We start from the raw sequence: 23,619 nt of genomic DNA, 5'->3' as shown, positions 1-23,619 counted from the left end.
TGAGTGTCATTGTTCGCGGAGACGACTGTTGAAAATAAAAAATAATCTTCAAAAAATTAAAATTTTTGATATTTTGCGGAAAATCGCGACAAACAAGTATCGGCCAATTAAAAGTCAAGTTTATTTAGTTATTTAACAGAAATATAAAGAGGATCAGCACAATGGCTTCCTTTCAAATCACGAATTTATTGGAAAAAGTGAGTAAAACCGATATTGAGATGAAAATTGCAAAATCATTTAATTTTAAATGGCTTTTCGTGTGAAAAATTGATTATATTTTCGATGTTCCTATCATAACTAATTGTGATAATCGGTAAAATACGCAAATGGAATACAGAAATTGCGATTTTCTTGTGATTTCACAAAATCTTGTATAACCTCACTGGATTTCTTTGTTTATTACAATAAAACGAAATTATTCTCTTTTTTAGATGACTTCCAATGATAAGGATTTCCGATTTATGGCGACAAATGATTTAATGAGCGAATTACAAAAGGACAGCATCAAGTTGGATGATGAGTCTGAAAAGAAAGTCGTCAAAGCTGTATTGCGATTACTGGAAGATAAAAATGGAGAAGTTCAAAATTTGGCTGTCAAATGGTGAGTTAAAGAATATTTAATTAATGTTCATATATGTTATCGTTGGATTCATTTATAGCCTCGGACCTTTGGTCAATAAAGTTAAAGAGCCACAAGTTGAAACTATTGTTGATACATTATGCTCAAATATGGTCAGCAACAATGAGCAATTGAGAGATATTTCAAGTATTGGTTTAAAAACTGTGATCTCTGAGCTGCCACAAAACAGTACATCGATTGTTCCGAATGTTTGCCAGCGAATCACAGGAAAGCTATCAAATGCTATAAAAATGGACGATGTTTCAGTACAATTGGAAGCTCTCGAAATACTTGCTGACTTACTTTCTCGATTTGGTGATCTTTTAATTCCTTTCCACGAAGTCATTCTTCAAGCACTTGTTCCTCGTCTTTGCTCTGCTCGTCAGGCTGTTCGTAAACGTACAATTACTGCTTTATCGTACTTGATGACCACATGCAACAATGAATCATATAATGAAGTCATATTGCATCTATTGGGTGGACTCGAAAAATCTCAAAATGCTGGAACTATTCGAACAAACATTCAGTGTCTGGCATCAATTTGTCGTCAAGCTGGACATCGTTTGTGTCATATTGATCGTGTTATGCAGTTGTTGCTAAATTATAGCCAGCGTGATGATGACGAATTGAGAGAATTCTGCTTACAAGCCAGTGAAGCTTTTGTTCAGAGATGTCCAGATACAATAAAACCACATATTCAATCGATCATTACACTTTGCTTAAAATATATAACATATGATCCAAATTATAATTATGAAGCTGATGATGGCGAATCAGGTATTTTAATGGAAACAGAAGATGATGATGATGATGGAAGTGAGGAATATAGTGATGATGATGATATGAGTTGGAAAGTAAGACGTTCAGCTGCAAAATGTTTAGAGGCTGTCATTGCAACACGTCATGAGTTATTAGAAGAATTCTATCAGACATTATCACCAGCATTGATTGCTCGATTTAAAGAACGTGAAGAAAATGTCAAATCTGATATCTTTCATGCATATATTGCATTATTGAAAGCAACAAAACCTGCAGATGATATTTCTAGAGATCCAGACGCAATGGACGATGTTCCACGTTCTATTCAGTTGTTACAAGAACAAGTTCCAATTATCGTGAAAGCTATACAACCATTAATGAGAGAAAAATCTGTCAAGACACGTCAAGATTGTTTCTTGCTCTTACGTGAACTGTTAAATGCTTTACCTGGCGCACTCAGTAATCACATTGATTCTTTAATGCCTGGAATTCATTATTCTCTTAATGATAAGAATACAACATCAAATATGAAAATCGATGCATTAATTTTTGTCCATCACATGTTGACTGGACATAATCCACAAGTTTTTCATTCACACGTTCAAGTTCTTGTTCCAATCATCGTTAATTCTGTCCATGATCCTTTTTATAAAATTGCGACTGAAGCACTTTCTGTTTTGCAACAACTTGTCAAAGTTATTCGACCTCTTGGTAAGTATAAGATGCTTAAGTTTATTTCTTGTTTATTAATTCTGATAATTTTATTTTTAGATGTTCAAACAAATTTGGATTTTACACCTTTCGTTTCTCAGCTTTATGATTGTACTTTGCAAAAATTAAAGGCACCTGAAGTTGATCAAGAAGTAAAAGAACGAGCAATTGCTTGCATGGGACAAATTATTTCAAATATGGGTGATGCACTAAATGCAGAGCTGCTTACATGTTTGCCACTATTTATGGAACGTTTGTTAAACGAAGTAACTCGTTTGAGTTCAGTCAAAGCACTCACAATGATTGCAGCATCACCATTGTGTATTAATCTTACTCCAATTTTGAATGAAGTCATTCCGGCGCTCGGTTCCTTCTTGCGTAAAAATCAGCGAGCATTAAAATTGAATTCGTTAGCATTACTCGAGACACTTGTAAATAATTATGCAAATTGTTTCGAACCAGTTTCATTACTTCAAATGGCAATTGCTGAATTACCACCATTATTAAATGAAAGTGATCTTCATGTCGCTCAATTGTCACTCGTATTGCTTACAACAACAGCAAAGAAACAACCTCAAGCACTTTTCAATATCCACACAGCATTTATGCCTGAAATAATGACTTTAGTAAAGTCACCATTACTTCAAGGAACAGCATTAACATGCACATTGAATCTATTTCAAGCTTTAGTTCAGGCAAATTTGCCAGGATTGTCATATCGTCATTTATTGAACATGCTAATGCAACCTGTTATGGATTTACAACAAACTCAATTGCATAAACAGGCTTATCATTCATTGGCCAAATGTATAGCAGCATTGACTTTACAAATGCCATCAGAAGCTGTTCCAATTGCAAGTGAATTTTTGATGGGAATTCAGCAACGTCGCAGCGACTATCATTTAATATTTTATTTACTAACAATCGGTGAAATTGGACGTTATTTTAATTTAAATGCTATTGAGGCATTACCACAAACAATTCTCACATGCTTTGCATCAACCTCCGAAGACGTAAAAGCTGCGGCAAGTCATGCACTTGGCGCTGTTGCTGTTGGAAATTTAAGTTATTACTTACCATTCATTTTACAAGAGATTGAAGCACAGCCAAAACGTCAATATCTTCTTTTACATTCATTAAAGGAAGTAATTTCATCATTATCAACATCAAAGCAAGGATTGGAACAGTTAATGCCATCAGTTCCAATAATTTGGGCACAAATGTTTAAACATTGTGAATGTCCAGAAGAAGGAAGTCGAAATGTTGTTGCAGAGTGCTTGGGAAAATTGGTCCTTGTCAATCCAGAGGAATTATTGCCACGTTTACAACAAGCTTTAGAGAGTGAAAGTTCATTGATGAGAACTGCTGTTGTGTCTGCTGTCAAATTTACAATTTCTGATCAACCACAACCAATCGATTCACTTTTGCGACAATCAATTGGGCAGTTCCTTTTTGCTTTACAAGATCCTGAACCTTCAGTTCGTCGTGTCGCTCTTGTCGCATTCAATTCAGCAGTTCACAATAAGCCAAGCTTGGTACGCGATTTATTACCCGAATTACTCCCTCAATTGTATTCAGAAACGAGAGTAAAGAAGGAACTTATTCGTGAGGTTGAAATGGGTCCATTTAAACATACAGTAGATGATGGACTTGATATTCGTAAGGCAGCTTTTGAATGCATGTATACTTTGTTGGAACAAGGTTTAGATCGTGTGGATGTAATGCAATTTTTGGAACATGTCATTGCTGGCTTGAGAGATCATTATGATATCAAAATGTTGACATATTTGATGACTGCTAGATTAGCACATACATGTCCAGCTGCTGTTTTACAACGTAAGTAAATGTTTTGTTTGTTGGGGCTATTGAACTAGTCTATATATATTACGCTACGGAATAAGATAAAATAATTTTGAAGCAGTTCCTTTGTCATTTTATTCAATACTATTTCTGATTATATTTATAGGATTGGATCAATTTGTGGAACCTTTGAGATCAACATGCACTTTAAAAGTAAAACCAAATTCAGTGAAGCAGGAATATGAGAAGCAAGATGAGTTGAAACGATCTGCATTACGTGCTGTTGCTGCATTATTACAAATTCCAAAAGCTGGTATGTGACAAAAAATTGGTTTTGTTCCTTCATATCCTTAACTTTTTATTAATTTTAGATAAAAATCAACACCTCAATGACTTTTTAACCTTGATTAAAAATTCGAGTGATTTGCAGCCACTGTTTGAATCGGTTCAACGTGACACAACCTTATCACTTCATGGCACGGGGGACGGGTTGATGGATCAGAGCTAGAGTGCTAGGAAACGTATAAGACTTTTGTGAATTCACTGAGTTGAGTTGCTACATTTCTCTTGTGCTGATTTTTTCTTCTTATTTTTTTTTTGAACAATACTATTTTTTTTACAATCGATTGTCATTACTCTCATTATTAATTAATATTATTTTCTATTTGAAGATACCTTGAAACTGGCATTTGAGAAATGATCGTTCTTATATTTTAATTCATAATTATGTAAACATTGATAAACACATTGAAAAATTTAATGAATAAATAAAATGAAGAGGATATCTGATGAATGTAATTTGAGACAGAAAATGTATATCCTCGAAAGCTGTGTAGCGTCTAAGAAAAAAATTCTTTATAACATTAATGGGGGTAGTTAGGGATTCCTGGAACTTTTTGACATTTGATTTTAGGGAACGAATTTGGATACGTTGTAACTTACTGAACAATTAGAATGAGATTTGAAAACGATCAACGACGAGGACCTATCACTTGCAAAACCTAGACAGACTAAATACAACTGTGGTGAAGCTTTTGATTCAGCTGATGCAAGATACAACCTCAACAAGCTCGATCATAAGGAGTTCGTGATTTGCCAGCATTGCAAAGGACCTTTCAACAAATGCTTCATTGTGCAACATCTCAATTCTATACACGGAGAATCCAATAAGAAGCCAATAACGGATCATCAATGTACAATTTGCCTTAGCTACTTAAAAAGCGAGGGATCTCTGTATACATATACAGTAGAAAAGACAAAGATCAGAAGGATAAAGCTCATGAAATTGCCACCAAACACACTAATATAAGAAAATCTTCGTTTAGAAGATTAGTCAATGGACGCATCTTTTCCATTGAATGATGCACGAACAAGTCAATATTACTGATCGATTTTCGTAGCTGTCGAGGATACCACCATCGTGTATTTTCAATCATAACTAAGCAGTAGCACTATTCGACTTGTGAGGCAATCTTCTAACTCTCAGTCTATTTTTTCAGATGCACTTCATGTTTCTGAACTGTTCCTTAATCCAACGTTCAAATTGACGTCTTTTGAATCTACACAGCAAATTTGAGTTAAGGACCTTACAAGTTACTCTCTAGAGACATATAAGCAATTGGCAAGTCGGCAATACGGGTTAATTATGAATGGAGACAATAGATCTATTGAGTCAGCGAAATATGTAAGTCAGTAGTTTTGAACGAATAGTGTAATTGCGTATACAATTAACCTGAGATAGTTTACATTTATGAGAGCGTAACAGTTACTTACTGTCAATCTTACCTTAAGAAAGAAGCATAACCACTGTGGAAGACATAATCACAGGACATCTATAACAGAATTTTCATGAATTTCTCGAATCTAAAAAATTCAATTTTTTTTTTTTCATTTCTTTTATTTTTAAAAATTTCTGAAGAAACAATGACAAAAAAGTTTATAAAGTGTTAAATAGTTTTTTTTTTTCATTCACAATTCATTCATTTTAATAGTAAAAGATAAATTCGTATTAAACTTTTGATATTTTAATAAAAATAATTCTTTTCTGTTTTTTTTCCTAATCATTTTATGACACAATAGTTATGTGACAATAAATCTTTAATGCTTTACATTTTTTTTTCATCTTCCTTTCTCGTCGTTTACTTCCTCTAATTAAAAAAACGCACATGTTAAAATTGAATTCTTGTTTAAATGATTAATTAATAAGTAATAGTAGCAATATTTTAATTAAATAATAATAATTTCGATCGTGTTGTTCACAATAAATGTTGCTGTGGATTGTGTCTTCATAAAATGTCTCTCTATATGCTAAATGCCAGCAGCAATTCGATTGGTTTTTATTAGTTATGTCAACCTGCGTCGTCGTTCGTGGTAGCTGATCTGTTCTTGCGTTCTTTCATGGGTTAAGAAAGAAGTTTAGAGATCGGACATACCAGGTCCTGAAAATAGTTATAAGAAGAAAACAAGGAAATAGAATTAATAAATGACAATGTTAAGTCATAATAGTCATAACTCTCAATCAATTTGTTAATCATCAAAAATCATCAAAAGCATAAAAAAATCATAAAAATTCTGTTGGATATAAATCAACATAAATCAGTTCTATGGTCTTAAACAAGGAAACTTCACCTTTAGTAATAAAAAAATGTTTTAAGGGATATAAAAAAATAATTGTTAAATATTTACAAGATGACAGCATGACACACTAGATATTCATACTGTCACTCAAAGAATATATCTCTTGTGTTGAAAAAACTACATAAATATGCGATAAATAATGTTGGTATGTATGTTAGATAATAAAAAGGTGGAGTTTTCTTTTTGAACTTGATAAAACTAAAAATGTCACAAAAATCAAAAACAATTGCCTGCAGTTCCAACAGAAAACTTGAAGAGTTCGGTTTAGTAATATATTAAGAAGATATATAAAGCATGAAAATCCTTTAAAAATGTATGATATGAACGGATAATACATGAAGTTGTGATTATGATACGAAAAATGTCAATCAGATTGCAGTCGAAGTTATTTATGTCATGTAACACGGAACATCTTGATAGTAAGCCAAAACCGAAACCGCACAAAGCATTCGGTTCATAGCATTTCCCAAAAAAACTCGGTGTCGTCTTAGTGTGCCGAGGCAAAACGTTTAGAAATGCATCAGGAGATGTCATTATTTTTGGGTCCAGAAGCATATTTCCAGGAAAATATCCAAAAGCATATTTTGAGAAGAATTTAACTGAAACTTGTCAGCCTTACATGAATTCTTATGTCGTAAATAGATTTTGAAGCTACTGTGCAGAGATCTGTGCGTTTATCCTGTGCCAATTTTGTCAATATTGACAGCATTTTATGTCAATGAATGAGGCTGTTGCTTAGCCACTATGTCAAAGAGGCCTTATTCTAACACAGATATAATTGCCTACATTGCTTAATACCTTAGATTTAATAGCTCACTCTACTCGGACAACACAATCGTTCAGAGTTGGTTGGAGTTTGAGAGTCCAAAAAGGCGCCTCTAATGGTGTCAGGACTCTAAAAATGGTGGAGTCCAGACAACAATGGAGTATTCTTGGCGCCTCTACATTGGAGTCCTGCCAACTCTGCACTCATTATCTTAAATTTCGATATGACACTACACACGCTCATAGTAGAGAACAAGACATAAATAACTTCGACAGCAATCATTCAGGAAACAGTAACAAAACGAATTGAACTACAGATATAAAAAAATCCAATGAAACACAATAAAAATTTTTTAATTGTCAAAAACAGAACACGAACTAATAACAATGTTATGTATATGATTGAGCATGAGTACCTTCTGATCATCATTGACAATTTCTCATTCAATTTAGGTATTTCTAAATGCAATTTTTTCTTTCATTTTTTTATGCAATTCGCTTCCTAATATTTTTTTCGTTATTTCCTTTCAATTAATTGAATTTTGATTACAAATAATTTTTTTTTGAATTTAGTTCCAATAAATTTGATGTAAATGTGACTGAATTTCATTCGTTAAATGCGTGCAAGACGTGATCAATGATATGATGAAAGAAAAAGAATGAGATATATCAGCAGTTATGTAGATTTAAATTTTGGATGTTCATCATGCGCGAAACTCATGTGTTAGCAGCAGCCTTTTGTCGTTCTTGATGATTTTGATGAATTTTCGTAATTCTTTTTTCCTCAGACATTGGTTCCGTAGACATAGAACGAATGGATGGTGAACGACTATGAATGGGCTCGGGCGATTCTGATTCTCTTACTTCGGATAGCCGTGCCAAGTCTTTATTAATACTTTTAGAGCTTAAGATTCGTGGACATCTTGCGGACCATAATTTTTTATTCGTAGCACATTGTTGATCCTGTAAATTTCGAAAGGCTTTTGATTGAATTAAGGTTATGTCACTAAAGTCTTCAGCACTTTGTGAATTGTTGAGTTCCTTTGTCTGCCAGCTATCATAATATTCTGTATATGAACTATTGTTACGGAATTCCTGTGGTGTCAATGCTGGTGTTGAATCTACAGTTGGTACTGTTGATTCATCTGCTGAACTAAATGTTCCATTTGATTCCATATCATCCTGTAAAATTTTCACTGCTGCAGCATGTAGCTTTTCTATTGGCAAATCGCGGAATATTTTTCCACGTTTTTGACTTAAAAGACTCTGTACTAATTCATTAACAAGCTTCTCATTTATCGGACCAGGCGTTGGTGAAGGTGTTGTAGATGATGACATACTTTCAGCACCAGATGATGATTGATGTGTCAATGGCAAACACAATCGTTGTCGACGTTCTTCCATAGTTTCTGCTTGCAATGCTGCTTGAGGATTTTGTCGTCGTGTCGCAGACACATTATGTACAATTTTCTTGGACTTGTATGGAATTCTCGTTGGTTCCTTTGCAGTCTCATCTGGAGATTCAGGCTTTTCTGGAATATCATCATCACCATGTAAAAGTTTATATAATCTAGAATGAGTTGATGCTCTTTCATATCGACTTAGCTTCCTTAATTCTGGGAAATTCTCGGAATCAGTCTCATTCTCAGATTGATGCTTACAGAAGTCTGAGGTGACACCAGAATCTTCCTCACCAGATTCTTCAATCGATCGTACAAGTGGTGACAACATAGCCTTTGAACTTCCATAACGGCGATAATTTTCACGCTTCTCGTTCGCATCTGACTCATTTGTAACTGTCTCATATGATGAAATTTTCTCTTTGACTGATTTTTTCTCAAAATTTTCATCACTCGTAGGTGGTGGTGGCAATGATTTACGTTGATTAATGAGATCAATGAGTTTCTGGTTTTTCGCTACCTCCTTCATCTCACTGGTCGCACGATTGCTATATTTATGATTATCAATGTTCTTTACATTTGGCAGTGTGAGTTGAGATGGTGGCTCTGATGTCTCGCGATGTCTGAAGCTATATTTAGAGGTGACTTTTGGAATATCTTTTGGACGTTCGATTACTCTTTCTTCAGACATTGCACGCTCAAACATGGATATCCTTCCCTTAACATTTACTTTAACTTCATTTGGTTTCTCGTAAGATTCTTCGTCGAATGTAATTAATTGAGGTAGTTCCTTTGTAGTCTTTACATCACTTTGAAGATTGCTATTTATCTTATTCTTACTATTATTCATAACATTTTCATCCTCTGAATCCTCATCATATCCATCTTCCGAATCTGGATCATTATTCTCAAATGATATACCTGATTCAGATGTCATGTTTGATTTGGAATCAACGGAATGAATTTCTTTTAAATTAGATAGTAATACTTTGTTATTATCATTATCAATAATATTGTTATTGCTTTCATTATATGAAATCATATGTTGGGTTAGTACTTCATGGCAGTCATCATTGGAATGTGAATTTATATTATTTGAACTACTACGGTTTATTGGCAGTGGCTGTTCAGATTCTTTCAATTTTTCATTAAATCTGTCATCAATCTTCTCATCTTCACTTTCGTCTTCTGTCTCATCTGATTCCTCTTCATATTCACATTCGATTTTTTCTTTCATTTCCTTCATAACTTCCTTATCACTTTCAGATTTGATGAATGTATTTACATTAACCAATGATTTGCCTTTAATTATACGACTTGGTGAATTAACTATTGAGGTTGTGGCTTGTACTGTTTGTTCCATTTTGAGGTTAATATTTTCATCTTCAAAGTCCTCAATCTCATCCTCGCTTCCACTGTCACTTGATTCATCTTTATTGACTATTTTATTTTCAACGACATTTATTTCCTCTGTCTTACAAATTATTTTTAATTCTGCTGGTTTATTTGGTTCCATTAATTTTGTAATGCTTGTTTCTATGAATTTGCTATTATTTGTGTTAGCTCTTTGAGGTTCCAAAATTTCTTCCTCCTCCTCCTCAGATTCCTCATATTCAGATTCTTCCTCAATTTTCTGTTCCTCGTTGCTTATAAAAACTTGTGGATTTTTAACTTCCATTTTGGATTCGTTCCTAATTTCTGGAACATTATTATTCAAATTTTCGTCATCATCAGTTACTTCGACTTCTTCCTCTGTCCATTCTTCGTCACTCTCAAGCTCATCATCTTCATAAGTTTGTTCCTTGCAAAGTTGTGGTTTCGTTGGCATTTGAATTGTTTCCTTGACATTTTCTGGTTCATTGACATCAGGAACTTCATGAATCTTATCATTTTCAAATGCTTTACATGATTCTGTATCACTGTCATCATCATATTCAGATTTATTCTCCCATGTTTTCGAGTATGGTGTTGCTGGTCTTTTAGCATGCTCAATGTTATCTTCCTCATTATCAAAGCTTTCACTAATTTCTTCAATGACTTCTAAGTTTTGCTTTGGTTTATCCAAAGGCTCTTGCATTGATTCTGTGTATCTTTGATATTCCATTGGCTCATCATAGCTTGAATCCATAACATTTTCTTGAGTTTCCTCATCATAATTGTTATTGGTACTAAATGTATTTATCGTATTTTTAGACTCAACAATCTCCTGTTCCTTCAAACTAACTTCTTCTTCTTCTTCATCTTCTTCAGGTTGAATTGGGTCCTCGTAAATTGACATTTCTGCATTTTCGTAGTCATCAGTCTGATCTCCACTATCATCCTTCATTTGTGATCCAAAGAATTTCTTTGCTGTAGTTCCATAGTCAGCATCCTCATCATAGTCCTTCCAAAAGTCAAACTCATTGTGCTCAGGTTCCTCATTCTCTATAGTAGCTGCATCATTTATGCTTACAAACGATACAGAAGTTGTTATATCATTAGTTTCATATTTAGCAAATCCATCATCTTTTGGTGGTTCCATTCCGTCATCTGTTTCCAATTCAAACCAATATCGACTTGAGTGTGTTGATGTCTTTGACAAGTTATAATCATTGTCTTGATTCTTCTCGCCAATTTGACTCCAGAAGTCGACATCTTCCTCTTCTGTTTGTGAATCTTGTTGGACGTCTGGAGGAGTTGGTGTTTGCTCTTTTGAAACTTTTGTTGGAGTTAGAATTTCGATGATTTTCGGTTCATATGTTTCATTCTCAATTTCAGTATCCTTATTGTAATGCTTTGTCTCTTCCTCATCGTGGTTATCCTTTGAATCATCATTATCTTCTGTGTATGTCTCTAAAGGATTCATTAGTAATTCTTGAAGATTTCTAGAAACTTTTCGAAGAATTTCAGGCACATCATTGACATTTATGGGCGAATCACGAGCTTTAATGGGAGGACTTTCTATACATTCATTTAAGTCAATAAGCGGAACTTCGTTATCTGGTTCGTCAGGCAGTTCTTCATTAATATTATTATCACTATTCTCACTCAAAGGATCCTCATTTTCGTCATCAGATTCAATGCTTTCAATATAGCTTATGCTATCACTTCTAATCCTTTCATGTTCAGGAATATTCATAGCACTTTTTCGTAATGTACAGATCTTACTGAATAATGAGTTTGTGATTTCAGCCATTCCTTTCTTGATTTCCTCAAGTGCATCCAGAGATGTGTACAGACTATTATCAATATGAATTTTATTATCTGAGGAGTTCTCTGATGCTTCCTTAAGACTATGAGAATTTTCAGACGTTTCGGAATCACGACGTTGTCGTTTGGGAAATTCCTCAATTTCAATAGATCGAGATTTCCTTCTTGGCAACGAAATATTAACAGAACATGCACTGTCTTCTTTTTCCTCAATACTATCACACTTAATAGCGGACAGTGTGGGCGGAAGTAATCGCTCTGGTGTTTTGCTTTTACTTTTTGATTTGAGACTGAATGTTACTGAAATGTCATTTGCCGAGCTGTTATTTGATAAAGAATGTGAATGTGAGTTGACAATTGGCATTGGTGAGGGCGATTTTTCGAGCTTATTTTCCTGAATTTCACTGACTTCGCTTTCACTTTCACCGACAGTCAGTGTTGTATTTACCATATTATCTTTACTTCTCGTAAATGAGAATTTCAATGGCAGTCGGACTGTAACTGAATTGGAATTTTCCTCTTCCAATTCATCCTCACTATGATCAATACTGATATTATCGTCTTCCATAAGTGTTGTCGAGCAATCACTCAACGTTGAGCTTCTGCTACAAATACTTGATCTTCGTTCATTGGCAGCTGCACTTTCATTTTCCTCATAAATAATACTTAATTGATGTGGAAAATGTATTTCAACAGTCTCTGTATCTTGACTTATGTCTTCTTCAACTTCAGTTGTATCCTCACTAGTCATACTGACATCATCGTCATCATCACATGTTGTGACTATTGGTTTTGCTTGCAATTCCTCCAACTCACATTCATCATTATACATGTTCATATTGCTAACAGATGGAATTGATTTAAGACTTCCTCGTCTTTGCTTATCCAATGACAATGGATATCCCACATGTTGATTTTCATGCAATTCTTTTTTAATTTCTGGCGGTTCTGGTAAATCACTAATCAATATTGGATTTTCACTTTGTACTGAAACAGATCGTGTCAATGGCTCCTCAAATGTATGAAATTTATTACTTAAATTTTCAACTTGAAATGATTTTGCATGTTGGCAACACGTTGGCGTACAACTTACAGCTCTTCTGCTACGATCATCACTTGCTGTCGACATATTTTGATAACGTTCAGCTTCTGAGAAACATGGTGTTGTTTCTCGTGATGCTGATATTGGACGAAATCCCATATAAGGAGGTAGTAAAAAGACAGGCGGATATGGTGGATAAAAGTATGGCATTGGCGGTGGAATGCCATTCTGTTGTTGTTGCTGTTGTTGTTGACTTTGTGACATTTGCGAGGGTTGAGGTGTTTGACTTCGTGAATGACTTGGCATCGGCGGTGGTGGCATATAACCGAAATAATTAGGATCATAGCCCATTTGATAATAATATGCAGCCCAAGGATTATTTTGTGGATCATACCAATCATAAAGGGCAGCATATTGAGGTGGCATCATATATGGCGGATACATTTGTGGCGTTTGGGGGACTGTACAATGATAGTGATTATTTGGTTGATTATTGTGACAATTTTGACAATTAAATGGATAACTATTACAACTATGATAATTGTTATAGAAATTATTACCAATGTTCGTATAGGAATTACCTTCAATGTCTGAGTTATCATTAGAATTATCGTCTACAAAAGTGAGAAAATAACGAAAGAGATGGAGATAAATGATTTTTTAATTGATTTTTTTTGGTTGTTCCTATTCTACTTTTGCTTTATTTTATACCAATTGGATGTCCTACATCCTCATGGCTAATTTTATCATTAAATTTCTTTTAAAATTTTTAATTCATTTTAGAAACTAATGATAGATGATGGTTGGCGTTATTGGTACAAAAACTTAACTTTTTGGGGATCAAACTGAAGCATAAAGTAATTAATTAGCAGTGAAGGTAATTTTGATTTGTTTTAGGGTTGAGCATTAATTGTTAATTTGCATTTAGCACAAGCAAATGTTCATGTGTATTGTCTTGAATTCTTTAACCTAGGTCTAGACTCTCTAGGCAAGATGCAACAACAATGAACAGCTACTATGCCAAATTTTTGTATTTCCATCTCTAAATTTTTTTTGAAATGCTCCTCCTTATACGTCATCTTTCAAATATTTAATCGCAAAGACTTTTGAACATTTTCTTTTATGGATTCTTTCAACACAAGTAATTATTCTTTCAATTTTTTGAGTCACCAGAGTCATTTGATAGATTTTTAAGTATTATTTTAATTCATTTAAATTTTGACTTACCGGCATTTTCTGGCTGAATTTGATGCATTTTAAAAGAACGACTAGGCATTGCGCTGCTTTGATATAATCCTTGATCGCGCGATTGCATGTCAACAGCTTCATCTGGAATTGTTTAAAGTAAATTTTAAGGTTAGGTACTTTGAATTGCATATGGGGTCATTCACTTATTATGTTCGTTTTTTAGGGGGAAGGAGAAGAGTCTTTGATTTTGTTACAGCTTAAAACAGTTTTGTCCAAACCATGTACCGTGGCTCACCAGTGTGACTTTTTGTGATATTTTTGACTTACTACCAAAGTCTGTCTCGGTACCAAAAAATTTGGATAAAACTGGCTTTTTTATGGATATTTCAAAACGAGGGAGGGAGGAAGTGGGTCTTAAATTGGGGCTTTTTTCAAAATGTAATAAGTTAACAACCCATGTGATGATGAAGAAATCAAAAATTCATAAAATCCAAAAAAAGTTTCAATTTCGTACCTTTCACATTATTCTGAACTTGGCGTCCTGCTGGAGCTAAAAAATTTCAATCAATTATTTCCAAAGAAAATTCAAGAATAAGAAAAACAAAAGAGAACAAAAAACAAATTGATGTCCTTTAAAGTCTCATTAAGGAGACATCAGTTTAACCAATATAATCATAGTTGGTTTACATATTTATTCAATATCAAATAAAGTAATAAAATAAGTAGTTACACAAAAAAGGAATTGTAAATTAAACAATGACAAATGTAATATTATTAATAATGACAAAAACAAAATTATTATTAGAGTTACTTTGATTAATAGACACAATTCAATTAAGAAGTCGTTCACTTATGACTTTCAAAATGATGTTTTAGGGGATACGCTAGCAGACAATGAGCATACTGACTTAAATGAGCGTGCTCTTGAGTAAATATACTCAATATTATTGAGCATGTTCAATTTTATGAGTAGCATGCTCTTTGTCTGTTCGAGACAAACAGTCGGAATCTGAATAAATCCTTTAGATTAGTTACCAATCTAGTAATTTATCGAGGACAAGAATTTATCTTGTTTTATAATAGAAAATTTCAGTCACGAATTGGAGCTGACCACATGTCTGTGTCTTGGCACCCAAGGGAAAATGTTCTGCTTCATTCGCCACTGATTTCTTCATTTCAATAAATTTTTCATTTTTCAATTTCGGGATTTTCCAAAAAAAATTTAAAGTTCGAGACCTGTCTGTGACTCGTTTGGCATTAATCTCTGGAATTAATGATCTTGGAAATTTTAAACACAAATCACGAGTCTCCACTCACTTCCCTATAATTCCCTCATATTGATGTCATAAGTAAACGACTCCACAATGTATGAAGTTTGACCAGTAAGCTAGTCAAAAACTAGATTTAATTAATTAAGTTGAAATTAACATGATATTATTAATTAGCTGCAACAGAAGCTTATATAATCAATTAGTTAGTCTTAATATTTCTTCTGAAATAATTGAAGAATTATACAAATTCGATACAATAAGGAATCCAATAAGGAAAAGGATCCACAAACACTTAAAGTTTATTTAATTCAATGTTCAGAAAAGATATTAACAAAATTAATGTGTTTACCAGCATATGGATTGCTATCGTTATTGTTATGAGTTTGAAAACCATCAGTCATTTTTTGCAAACATTTAAAAGCTTTTGATGGTATGGCAGAGCCTCTATATCGTGGATCACTTTCGGAATGAAGAAAAACTTCTTCATCAACTATAGCAAAATGTTCTAAGATTAATGAACTATCTGTTAATTAGCATTCAGCACAAAAAACAACTTACCTTGATTCTTTACACGATTCATAAATGATCTATCATTATCAGACAATTGCATACGTTTCAATTGACTCTCATTCATATCATTAGGTCCTAATGGACGAGAGAAAATTGGTCTTTGTTCTTGCATTGATTCTTCATCATCGTCTTTGTTACTATTAGGCTTACTTTCATTGCTGTTATCATCGGATTCATCTCCTAATGTTCCGGTTACTTGCTGAAGTATTTTAAAGGAACGCGATTGCGTTGGACCACCGGCATTGACTCTTGGACTTGGTGGTGATCGGGGATCACTGGAATGAAATAAATTACTTAATAAAACTCAGACTTCAAGGTTAGTTGAACTGTTAATTAGAACAAATGGAAGTGGATTCGAAGTGGACTTATTAGCACATTGTTATGAAATGTTCTTAAGGGTCATTCGCAAATGACGTCTATTGAAAAATGTGAATTATGATCAGGTCAGTGTATCTCAAATTTTTCGAGTTTGACACGGTAAATTGCTTCGATCTCGACAACTAGACATCGTAGAGAGTTCTAGTTTGAAGCATTCGCTATGTGTAATCTTGTTATTCTGACGACGTTGGTCTCAAAGTGCAAAACTATCTCTTAACACGTTAATTAATGATTTTTAATTTCACAAACAAAAACACGTGATTTTCAAGTTCAAATATTGAACTTCAAAAATTTGAAAATTTATTGATCGTTAAAATTTTGAAATCTAAAAAACCGTTAATTAATAAATTGATTCACAATTAATTGTCAATCAAATATTGATCTAGTGTCTCGGACCATAGTTTGAGAAACACTGACCTATGTTTCATGAATCTTGAACTTTATAAATGACCGACTTCTTATGAAAAACTGCTAATTGATGATGAAGTTGATAACATTCATCTACATATATATTTTTCTACCTTAGTTTATTCATTTTATACTTTATAAGAGCTTCAAGTGGAACATTGTGTATTGTATATATATATTTTCCACTTTCACTAATAACATTAGATCATTAATATAATTTATTACTCTCATTATTTAATTGGATATAAGAAATGTTATCTCACCTTTGAATAATGATCGTATTTTCATTTGGTTGTGTCTGTGCACCTTCAACTTGAATAGGAATAATTCTCGTGCCAGCAGCTGTTTGTTGTGGCCTTTGATTAAATGGCCGTGCTGGCTGCTGTTGAGTTGGCGCATAATCGATATTGTTATAGCCTTGATTTACAAACTTGTTAGCATTTGGATCTTATGGATGAAAGAACAAAAAAATGTCATTTCCTTTTCCTTAAACTGTCCAAAATGTTACTTACCAACTTTAGGTGTTATGACTGAATTTATTTGATGCTGTGGTGTACCATAAAATGGAGTTGGACCAAAGTTTGGCATTGCTGAAGTCATTGTTGGCGACTTTTCAAAAGAAATTGGTATAACGTGTTCTTTAGGACCTGTTGGTGGTGCTACTTGTTGCGGCATGCTGAAATTGCGGCTTTGTTGAATTAAATTATCAACTTCATCACGATTAACCCATTCGGGTGTATCGAGTGTGACTTGTTTAGTCGACATCCATGGTGGACTTAATTGATTTAAAAGCTGTTGCTTATCATCAATGTTTGGTGGCGGAATATAGAGCGAACCCAACTATATTAAAGGAAATTGACATTAATTTACAGAAACAATTGGAACTTTACATGCTTACATGTTGTGTTGCTTGTTGATGCTGTTGCGTACGATTTGGCATTGTACTTAAAATGATTTTTCTGCCACCTTGTGGTTGTTGTTGTTGTTGTGGTTGTTGCTGTATTGGTTGTTGATAATTTTGGACTGGTGGTTGATAACTTTGAGCTTGCTTATTAAAGTTAGTTGGCTGAATTGGCTCAAATATGACATTTTTTACGGTCACTGGTGATGAAATTTGTGACTGTTGTTGCTGTTGTTGTTGCGGTTGTGTGATTGGAGATGATCTATTAATTTGAACGCGTGTCGGACTTGAGCGATGTTCTTCTAATTTCAAATTACGAATTGGAACATTCACTTCCTTTTGTTCGGGTGGACTTGGAGATCTTCTATGCGAAAATTGAGGAACTGTAGATTGTTGTGGTGTTGGTGGTTTTGGAGACTGAATATTCTGAATAACTGGTGATAATGGTTTTGGTGGTGTAAAATCTGGTGTTGGTGGCTGTTGATATTGCTGAATTGTTGGACTTGAAATATATTGTCTAATTTCTTCTTCGTTTGGTGCTGAATTTCTAGCTTTATTTTCTACATATTCTTGAATCCAATAATCATCATTCGGTTGTGGTCTTGGCACTTTTCGTAAACTAGCCATTGGATTTTCTGGAATCTTAATTTCTGGTCTACATCCCATTGGTGGTGGATCAAATGATTGTGGTGATTTTTTAGCCGTTCCATTTGTTTGTGGCTTATTTAATTGTGTCTTTGTTGGTACTGGTGGTGGTGGTGGACCAGTTGGAAATACTTGGAACGGCATACCCATTGCTAATGATCCCATTGATGGTGGTGGTGGCGGCGGAGGTGGAACTCCTGCCGATTGTGGTGTTTGAGGACTTTGAATCATTGGAGAATTACTACCATTATTATTAAGTTGGGCTAAAGGTGAAACTTTCGGAGTATTTGTTATTCCAGGACTATTTGCATTTGCGGATATTCCTGTAAAATTCAAATTTAAAATGACCGTTAATTGTACAAAACCTTAAAAGCTTACTTTTCGCCATTCTCGGCGATTTGATTTGTGATAAATCTATTCCGCCTGGAGTATATGTAAATGGTTTCTTATCCTTTGTCATCATAGCATTCTGAACGCATGCTGGAGCTTCGGATATCTGTGTTTGTAATCGTTGTGTTGGAATATTACTTCCGGGAATTGGTGGTGGTGGTGGAACGCTGTAAATAAAAATTATTGATGATTAAAAATTGTGTCAGGAGGAATCGATTAATTGCTATCCATTAATTAAATGTTTTCTGATTTTTGGCCTAAATTTTTCAATGACTTTTCTTTGCATGAAGTAAAGTAAATTTCTTTTTGAAAAACACTACTTGATGAATGAGGAAGTCAAAGATGCGTGGAACAGATGTCATTGACGAAACTGGGTGGTTCTTGTGAGTGAAAGGAAAAATTTGTGCCAAGTAATTATATTGGGAAAATTGAAAAATTTTCACTTTAATGTTTTGTTATTTTCTCGTCTGGTGCTAACAATGTGAAAGCTGATAGACGATATAGAGGATGTTTTAAAGTTATGAAAAGTCTTGACCCATTTTTTAAGGCTCGTAAAGATTAATTTTTGGCGCTACTAGATTTTCTATTTTTGTAAGACAATGTGAATATTAATATGTAATAGACTAGCCATATGCGTTTTAAATTATGAGTCATAAGCTCTGTGTTATTGACAATGTTTTCGTACCGTCACTAAATCATTTAGATCATTTAGACATTAGATAATATTTGCAGTCTCATGTGTTTCACCTTGTATTGCAAAACCAGACACATCAATTTGTTTATTTAGTGTTAAATACTGTTTATTATCTCGCTCCTGTCATTTTTAATAGCTGGCGCGACGTAATTGCTTAATATTTAAGCGCATGTGCTCTCAGAGATTTGCATTTACTTTTAATTCGAACGAATTAAATTAAGAAATAAAGTTTCAAATATATAGTGCAGTGTTGTTTAAACTTTTTGGCGTCAACGCACACCTGCTGTAAGTCTTTACTGAAACCGCACACGGCATACGATTCCAAAATAATCGTCGGCATTCTATTTTGCCGGGACACGCAGTTTGGACTGGAGTTGGGATGAAAGTAGAAATCATTCACGAACGGCCGCTGAATCACGGATTCCGCAGGTTGCCATCACGTTCTGCTGATGGTCCCTTCTGTAGGTTGCCACCTTCTGTCGACATGATGCGTTCGAGTTTTAAAGGAAAATGTATAGTAAGCCTGATAATAATTTTAGGAAGATTGCTCAATATTTTAGAGATAGTGTAGCATTTAGTATTGGTGATTAACATAAGGCAGCTAGCGATAGAGCCAACTTCAGATGTCAACTAAGAGAGGTCATAGATCACAGTTGATCTGTATGCCCAGAAAATTATGCAAGTAATTCGAATATGTTTCTCAGAAAGCTCCTGCATATTGGAGAATATTTTATCGATCGGGGAGATTTGACACAAAAAACCCACCCTGGATATGATTCTGAGTATTAAACTACATTCCATTATCCAATGGGGACAATATGATCAATTTGCAACTACTAAAATTCACTTTAAATAATGAACGAGGTAATTTGTAGGAAATTTAAAATTATTATAAACAGTTCCTCAATATAAATGAAACTCTATATCACGATCCTTTATTATCTGCAAATCATGTCGGCTCTCTGACTGATGAAATTAAATTTCAATCATTATTCATTCCGGAAAATATGTAAAGACTGCATATTTTGCCATACAAAATACATTGCAATAAACACAGCACTTAAAGAAATATGCAGCAATAATTTAAGTAATTTTGTAAAATTTAAACATGAAGTGATGACAAATGGGAGACGCTTATGTGGACAAAGAGTATAAATTATATCATGCAGACATAATTCCTCTCATGACATAAATATTGTTTTACTGCATTTAAATTGTCCTCAGAATACAAAAGCAATTTTGTTTGTTTGTTTGTTGCTATTTTCTAGACTCTACACAATTTTTATTATGCTTTTAACGCTTTTTATGCTTGGCACAGATTCAAAAATTATTATTTGCCAATTCTTCTAATCTCTTGAGGTTATTAGTACGAAATTAATTGAGCTAATTTAGTTAAAACGTGCTAACTTTATTTGACAGAATTACGCATTTTATGATTTTGAAGATCTAGATAAATCTGTTGAGGAGTTCCTCGAATTGAATAATTTATTTCTGATTAGTCAAAATTGATTTTGAGATTGTAATGTCGTGAGTATTGCGCGAATTATCGATAAAACTTTATATAATCATTGAACAGTCGGTCTCTGGTGGGAATCGAACCCACGTACTCACTAATGAGTGATTCAGATATCCAGTCTGTTACTTAACTACTCGGCCACATAAACCTTCTTCTCCCATCGGCAGATTCCCCTTTATATGACTCGATACCCCAGATTTCACTCAGCTCATACACCTCAATGATAAATTCTCGACTTTGACTTATGACTTAGTATCTTACTTAGTTTGATGGAAGCAGATAAAGCCTAAGTTTACAATAGTTGATTTTGACCCCAATTCATCATAACCAAGCTAACTATTGATTTTGTATCCTTGAAAAATTTCTTCACATCCAAATGTTGTTCCGTCTCAATGTTTGCGGAATCGTCGTATTCAATAAGAAGAGACACTTTGTTGTTATTTTTATCGAATTGAAAGTTTGCCAAAAAAACAGATTCTCCCTTCGAATAGTTTCCTGGCGTCTTTTTATATCCAATATCATTAACAATACATTTCTATTCAATTTTCAATTGTTTTTGAATGTCATTCACATTAATTTCACACTCATCCTAGACATTGTTGATTGTAAGCAATCACATCTTTAGTGTATTAAACTGCCTCAAGGTCAGTGAGACTTAAGAATGAAGTGTGTGTAGAGGAATCAACGCTTGAGGTACGTTTTTTTTTCTTAATCACTGTCTATAAATTTCACTTTCGATGTGAATAAAATCAAGATTCCCACAAGAATTGAATGAGAAAAAAATTCTAAGAAGATAAAAAGGTGAAATATAAGGAATAACTCGACAATGACTCACTTCCTGAGGAATTTCGGATTGCAATGTTTTACAAAATAAAAAAAAAAAAAACTTATCAAATAATCCAATTCTTTACCTCCGCGAAGAGAATATATGTGGAATAAATACACTATGTGAGTCATACGGCATTAGTATCATATTTTTTGTGAACGTTAATTTGATTTGTGTGTTTTATATCTTGTGTTAAATAAACACTTTCGTGACATATTTAAAGTTTTATTTTCTTAGACATTTTGACGAGCCATGAAGTGTTATTATGTTTGATGAATGATTCAAATTGGACTTTTTATGAGCACTTGTGGGAACGTGAATTATGACTAAGTTAAAAAGGCTATTGAATTTCATTTTTGGAGTTCATTGAAATGATATGATGGATTGGAGTGATGTTCTTTATCGGAATTAGTTTTGGCTAAGGGATCAATGCAGGGGTGTAGCTTCTAAATTTATTGAGGGGTGTTTGGGATTTTATGAAGGATTTCCGAATAAAACGAGAGTGGGAGATGGACTTCTAATCGACAATCTTCGCCCCCTGGATGCGTCCTTTAATCAAAGTGACGATAGAGACAGCATTGCATTTGGTATTAGCAATTGGCAGGCGGAAGCCGGCGATAGAACCAGTTATAGGCGACATCTGCGAGAGGCCATGGATCACAGTTGATCTGTACGGCCAGCGAAGTAAGTAAAGTAAGTTGCTAATTAACAAACCAACTGAACTTTTCCTTCTCTAATCGTAATTAGTTAATTAATGCTATTTTTATTCAGTTCCTAATCTAAAAGATATTAAAACTGCAATGTAATACATTAAGCCTCAAATGTGCTTTCTTATCATGATTTAATATCAGGAATTTATTATTTTGTTGTCATTATATGATTAAAGTCATGTCGAGACATTATAAATTTTACTAAGTAAAGATAAAGTCAATGATGCACGTGTGTAATTCTTTATAAATATTTGCTATGAAAACAAACGACAATGCTATATTGAAAAGCGTGAACATCGCTGATTTAGTAATTAAATTGTTTAAATAAATGCGGGAAATTGTTTTTATTTTAATGTGTCTGAACTTTGGAGTTCAATGTCAATAATTTTATTAAATACGCAGATCCATGTATGAATATCAGAAGTTATATTAAGTAGAAATTGACTAGATTTTGAATACAATTTAATTTTTTTTTAAAAATGTTGCTACCACAGCTATATGTCAAAAATTAAATAACAGCAATCTGACAAGATTTTATCATGTTTTCATCATGCTGTCTACAAGGCCGTCATGATAGCAATATTTTAAATTCTGCCAATCTTGTTAGGGGTCATTCACTTATTACGTTCAGTTGGAGGGGATAGGGGGTGTAAATGCGATTTAAATGATAGAAATTTTGAGAATTCTATTGTTCATTCTTGAAATTTCATTGTTCTGTAATGTGTTAAAAGAATGGTCTTTAATCCGAACAGCACAACGTATTCGCTGTGGCACCGCTTTGCCGCCGAATAGACGATAAGACTGCGAAGTTGTTGTGATGACTGATTTCGACCCAATCATACGGCGAAAAATACTTGAATGTTGCTAATATTGTACCGCTTGGCATGCTTGAGACAACATTCAGACATATTTCAAAGAGGGGCAGAAAGGTTCATTCTTTTTTGCTGCATTTAAATCCGGATTTTCAAAATTAGCATAAGATCCAATATCTTGATTCCAATTTGCTTACTTGTGCCTTACTTCAAAATAATTTCCCATGCTCAAATAAATCAAAAAAGTTCCTACTCATGACTTTTATGTTTAACGAACTTTTAATGAATATCTATTAATACAGAACCATTACAGCAATCATGATCCGATTAACCTAATTATTTACAATCCAAAAATAATTTTTTTTCCTCATGCCATAAAATTTATTAT

At 33.7% G+C, this 23,619-nt stretch overlaps 2 protein-coding genes across 7 annotated transcripts in view; one reads left to right on the top strand and one right to left on the bottom strand.

Annotated features, from left to right (window-relative positions):
* The first annotated feature begins 13 nt into the window (after positions 1–13).
* On the top strand, positions 14–4,740 carry Cand1 (Cullin-associated and neddylation-dissociated 1). Its single transcript, XM_070649168.1, has 6 exons — positions 14–197; positions 432–601; positions 660–2,089; positions 2,150–3,925; positions 4,056–4,202; positions 4,261–4,740. Exons 1-6 carry the CDS (start codon positions 162–164, stop codon positions 4,395–4,397), a joined length of 3,696 nt encoding a protein of 1,231 aa, XP_070505269.1. The 5' UTR covers positions 14–161; the 3' UTR covers positions 4,398–4,740.
* A 1,095-nt stretch (positions 4,741–5,835) lies between these two features.
* The window catches only part of LOC139097387 (putative mediator of RNA polymerase II transcription subunit 26), a 37,923-nt gene continuing 20,139 nt past the window's right edge, over positions 5,836–23,619 (bottom strand). Inside the window, exons 2-12 of one of the 6 annotated variants that reach the window (XM_070649201.1) lie at positions 18,662–18,840; positions 17,636–18,606; positions 17,250–17,577; positions 17,001–17,184; positions 15,940–16,226; positions 15,731–15,871; positions 14,625–14,660; positions 14,150–14,251; positions 13,504–13,536; positions 7,708–13,383; positions 5,836–6,327 (exon numbers count right to left, since the gene is read on the bottom strand). In XM_070649201.1, the coding sequence (XP_070505302.1) occupies positions 8,009–13,383; positions 13,504–13,536; positions 14,150–14,251; positions 14,625–14,660; positions 15,731–15,871; positions 15,940–16,226; positions 17,001–17,184; positions 17,250–17,577; positions 17,636–18,606; positions 18,662–18,840 (7,636 nt within the window). In that variant the 3' untranslated portion in view covers positions 5,836–6,327; positions 7,708–8,008. The remainder of the gene's footprint in view (positions 6,328–7,707; positions 13,384–13,503; positions 13,537–14,149; positions 14,252–14,624; positions 14,661–15,730; positions 15,872–15,939; positions 16,227–17,000; positions 17,185–17,249; positions 17,578–17,635; positions 18,607–18,661; positions 18,841–23,619) is intronic. The other 5 variants (XM_070649204.1, XM_070649202.1, XM_070649203.1 and 2 more) reach the window with 5 other exon arrangements.

This window comes from Chironomus tepperi, unplaced genomic scaffold (assembly GCF_022539635.2).
Source record: "Chironomus tepperi strain 1889 unplaced genomic scaffold, CSIRO-AGI_Ctep_v1 contig_421, whole genome shotgun sequence".
Taxonomy (NCBI): domain Eukaryota; kingdom Metazoa; phylum Arthropoda; class Insecta; order Diptera; family Chironomidae; genus Chironomus; species Chironomus tepperi.
The sequence above is the reverse complement of the archived record's forward strand: the minus strand, read 5'-3'. Positions and strand labels throughout refer to the sequence as shown.

Excerpts from the sequence above, each read along its gene's own strand:
- Cand1 (XM_070649168.1), top strand. The coding sequence starts at position 162 with ATGGCTTCCTTTCAAATCACGAATTTATTGGAAAAA. Across the intron at positions 2,090-2,149 it reads CAAAGTTATTCGACCTCTTG|ATGTTCAAACAAATTTGGAT; the intron begins GTAAGTATAAGA and ends TTTTATTTTTAG. Across the intron at positions 4,203-4,260 it reads ATTACAAATTCCAAAAGCTG|ATAAAAATCAACACCTCAAT; the intron begins GTATGTGACAAA and ends TATTAATTTTAG.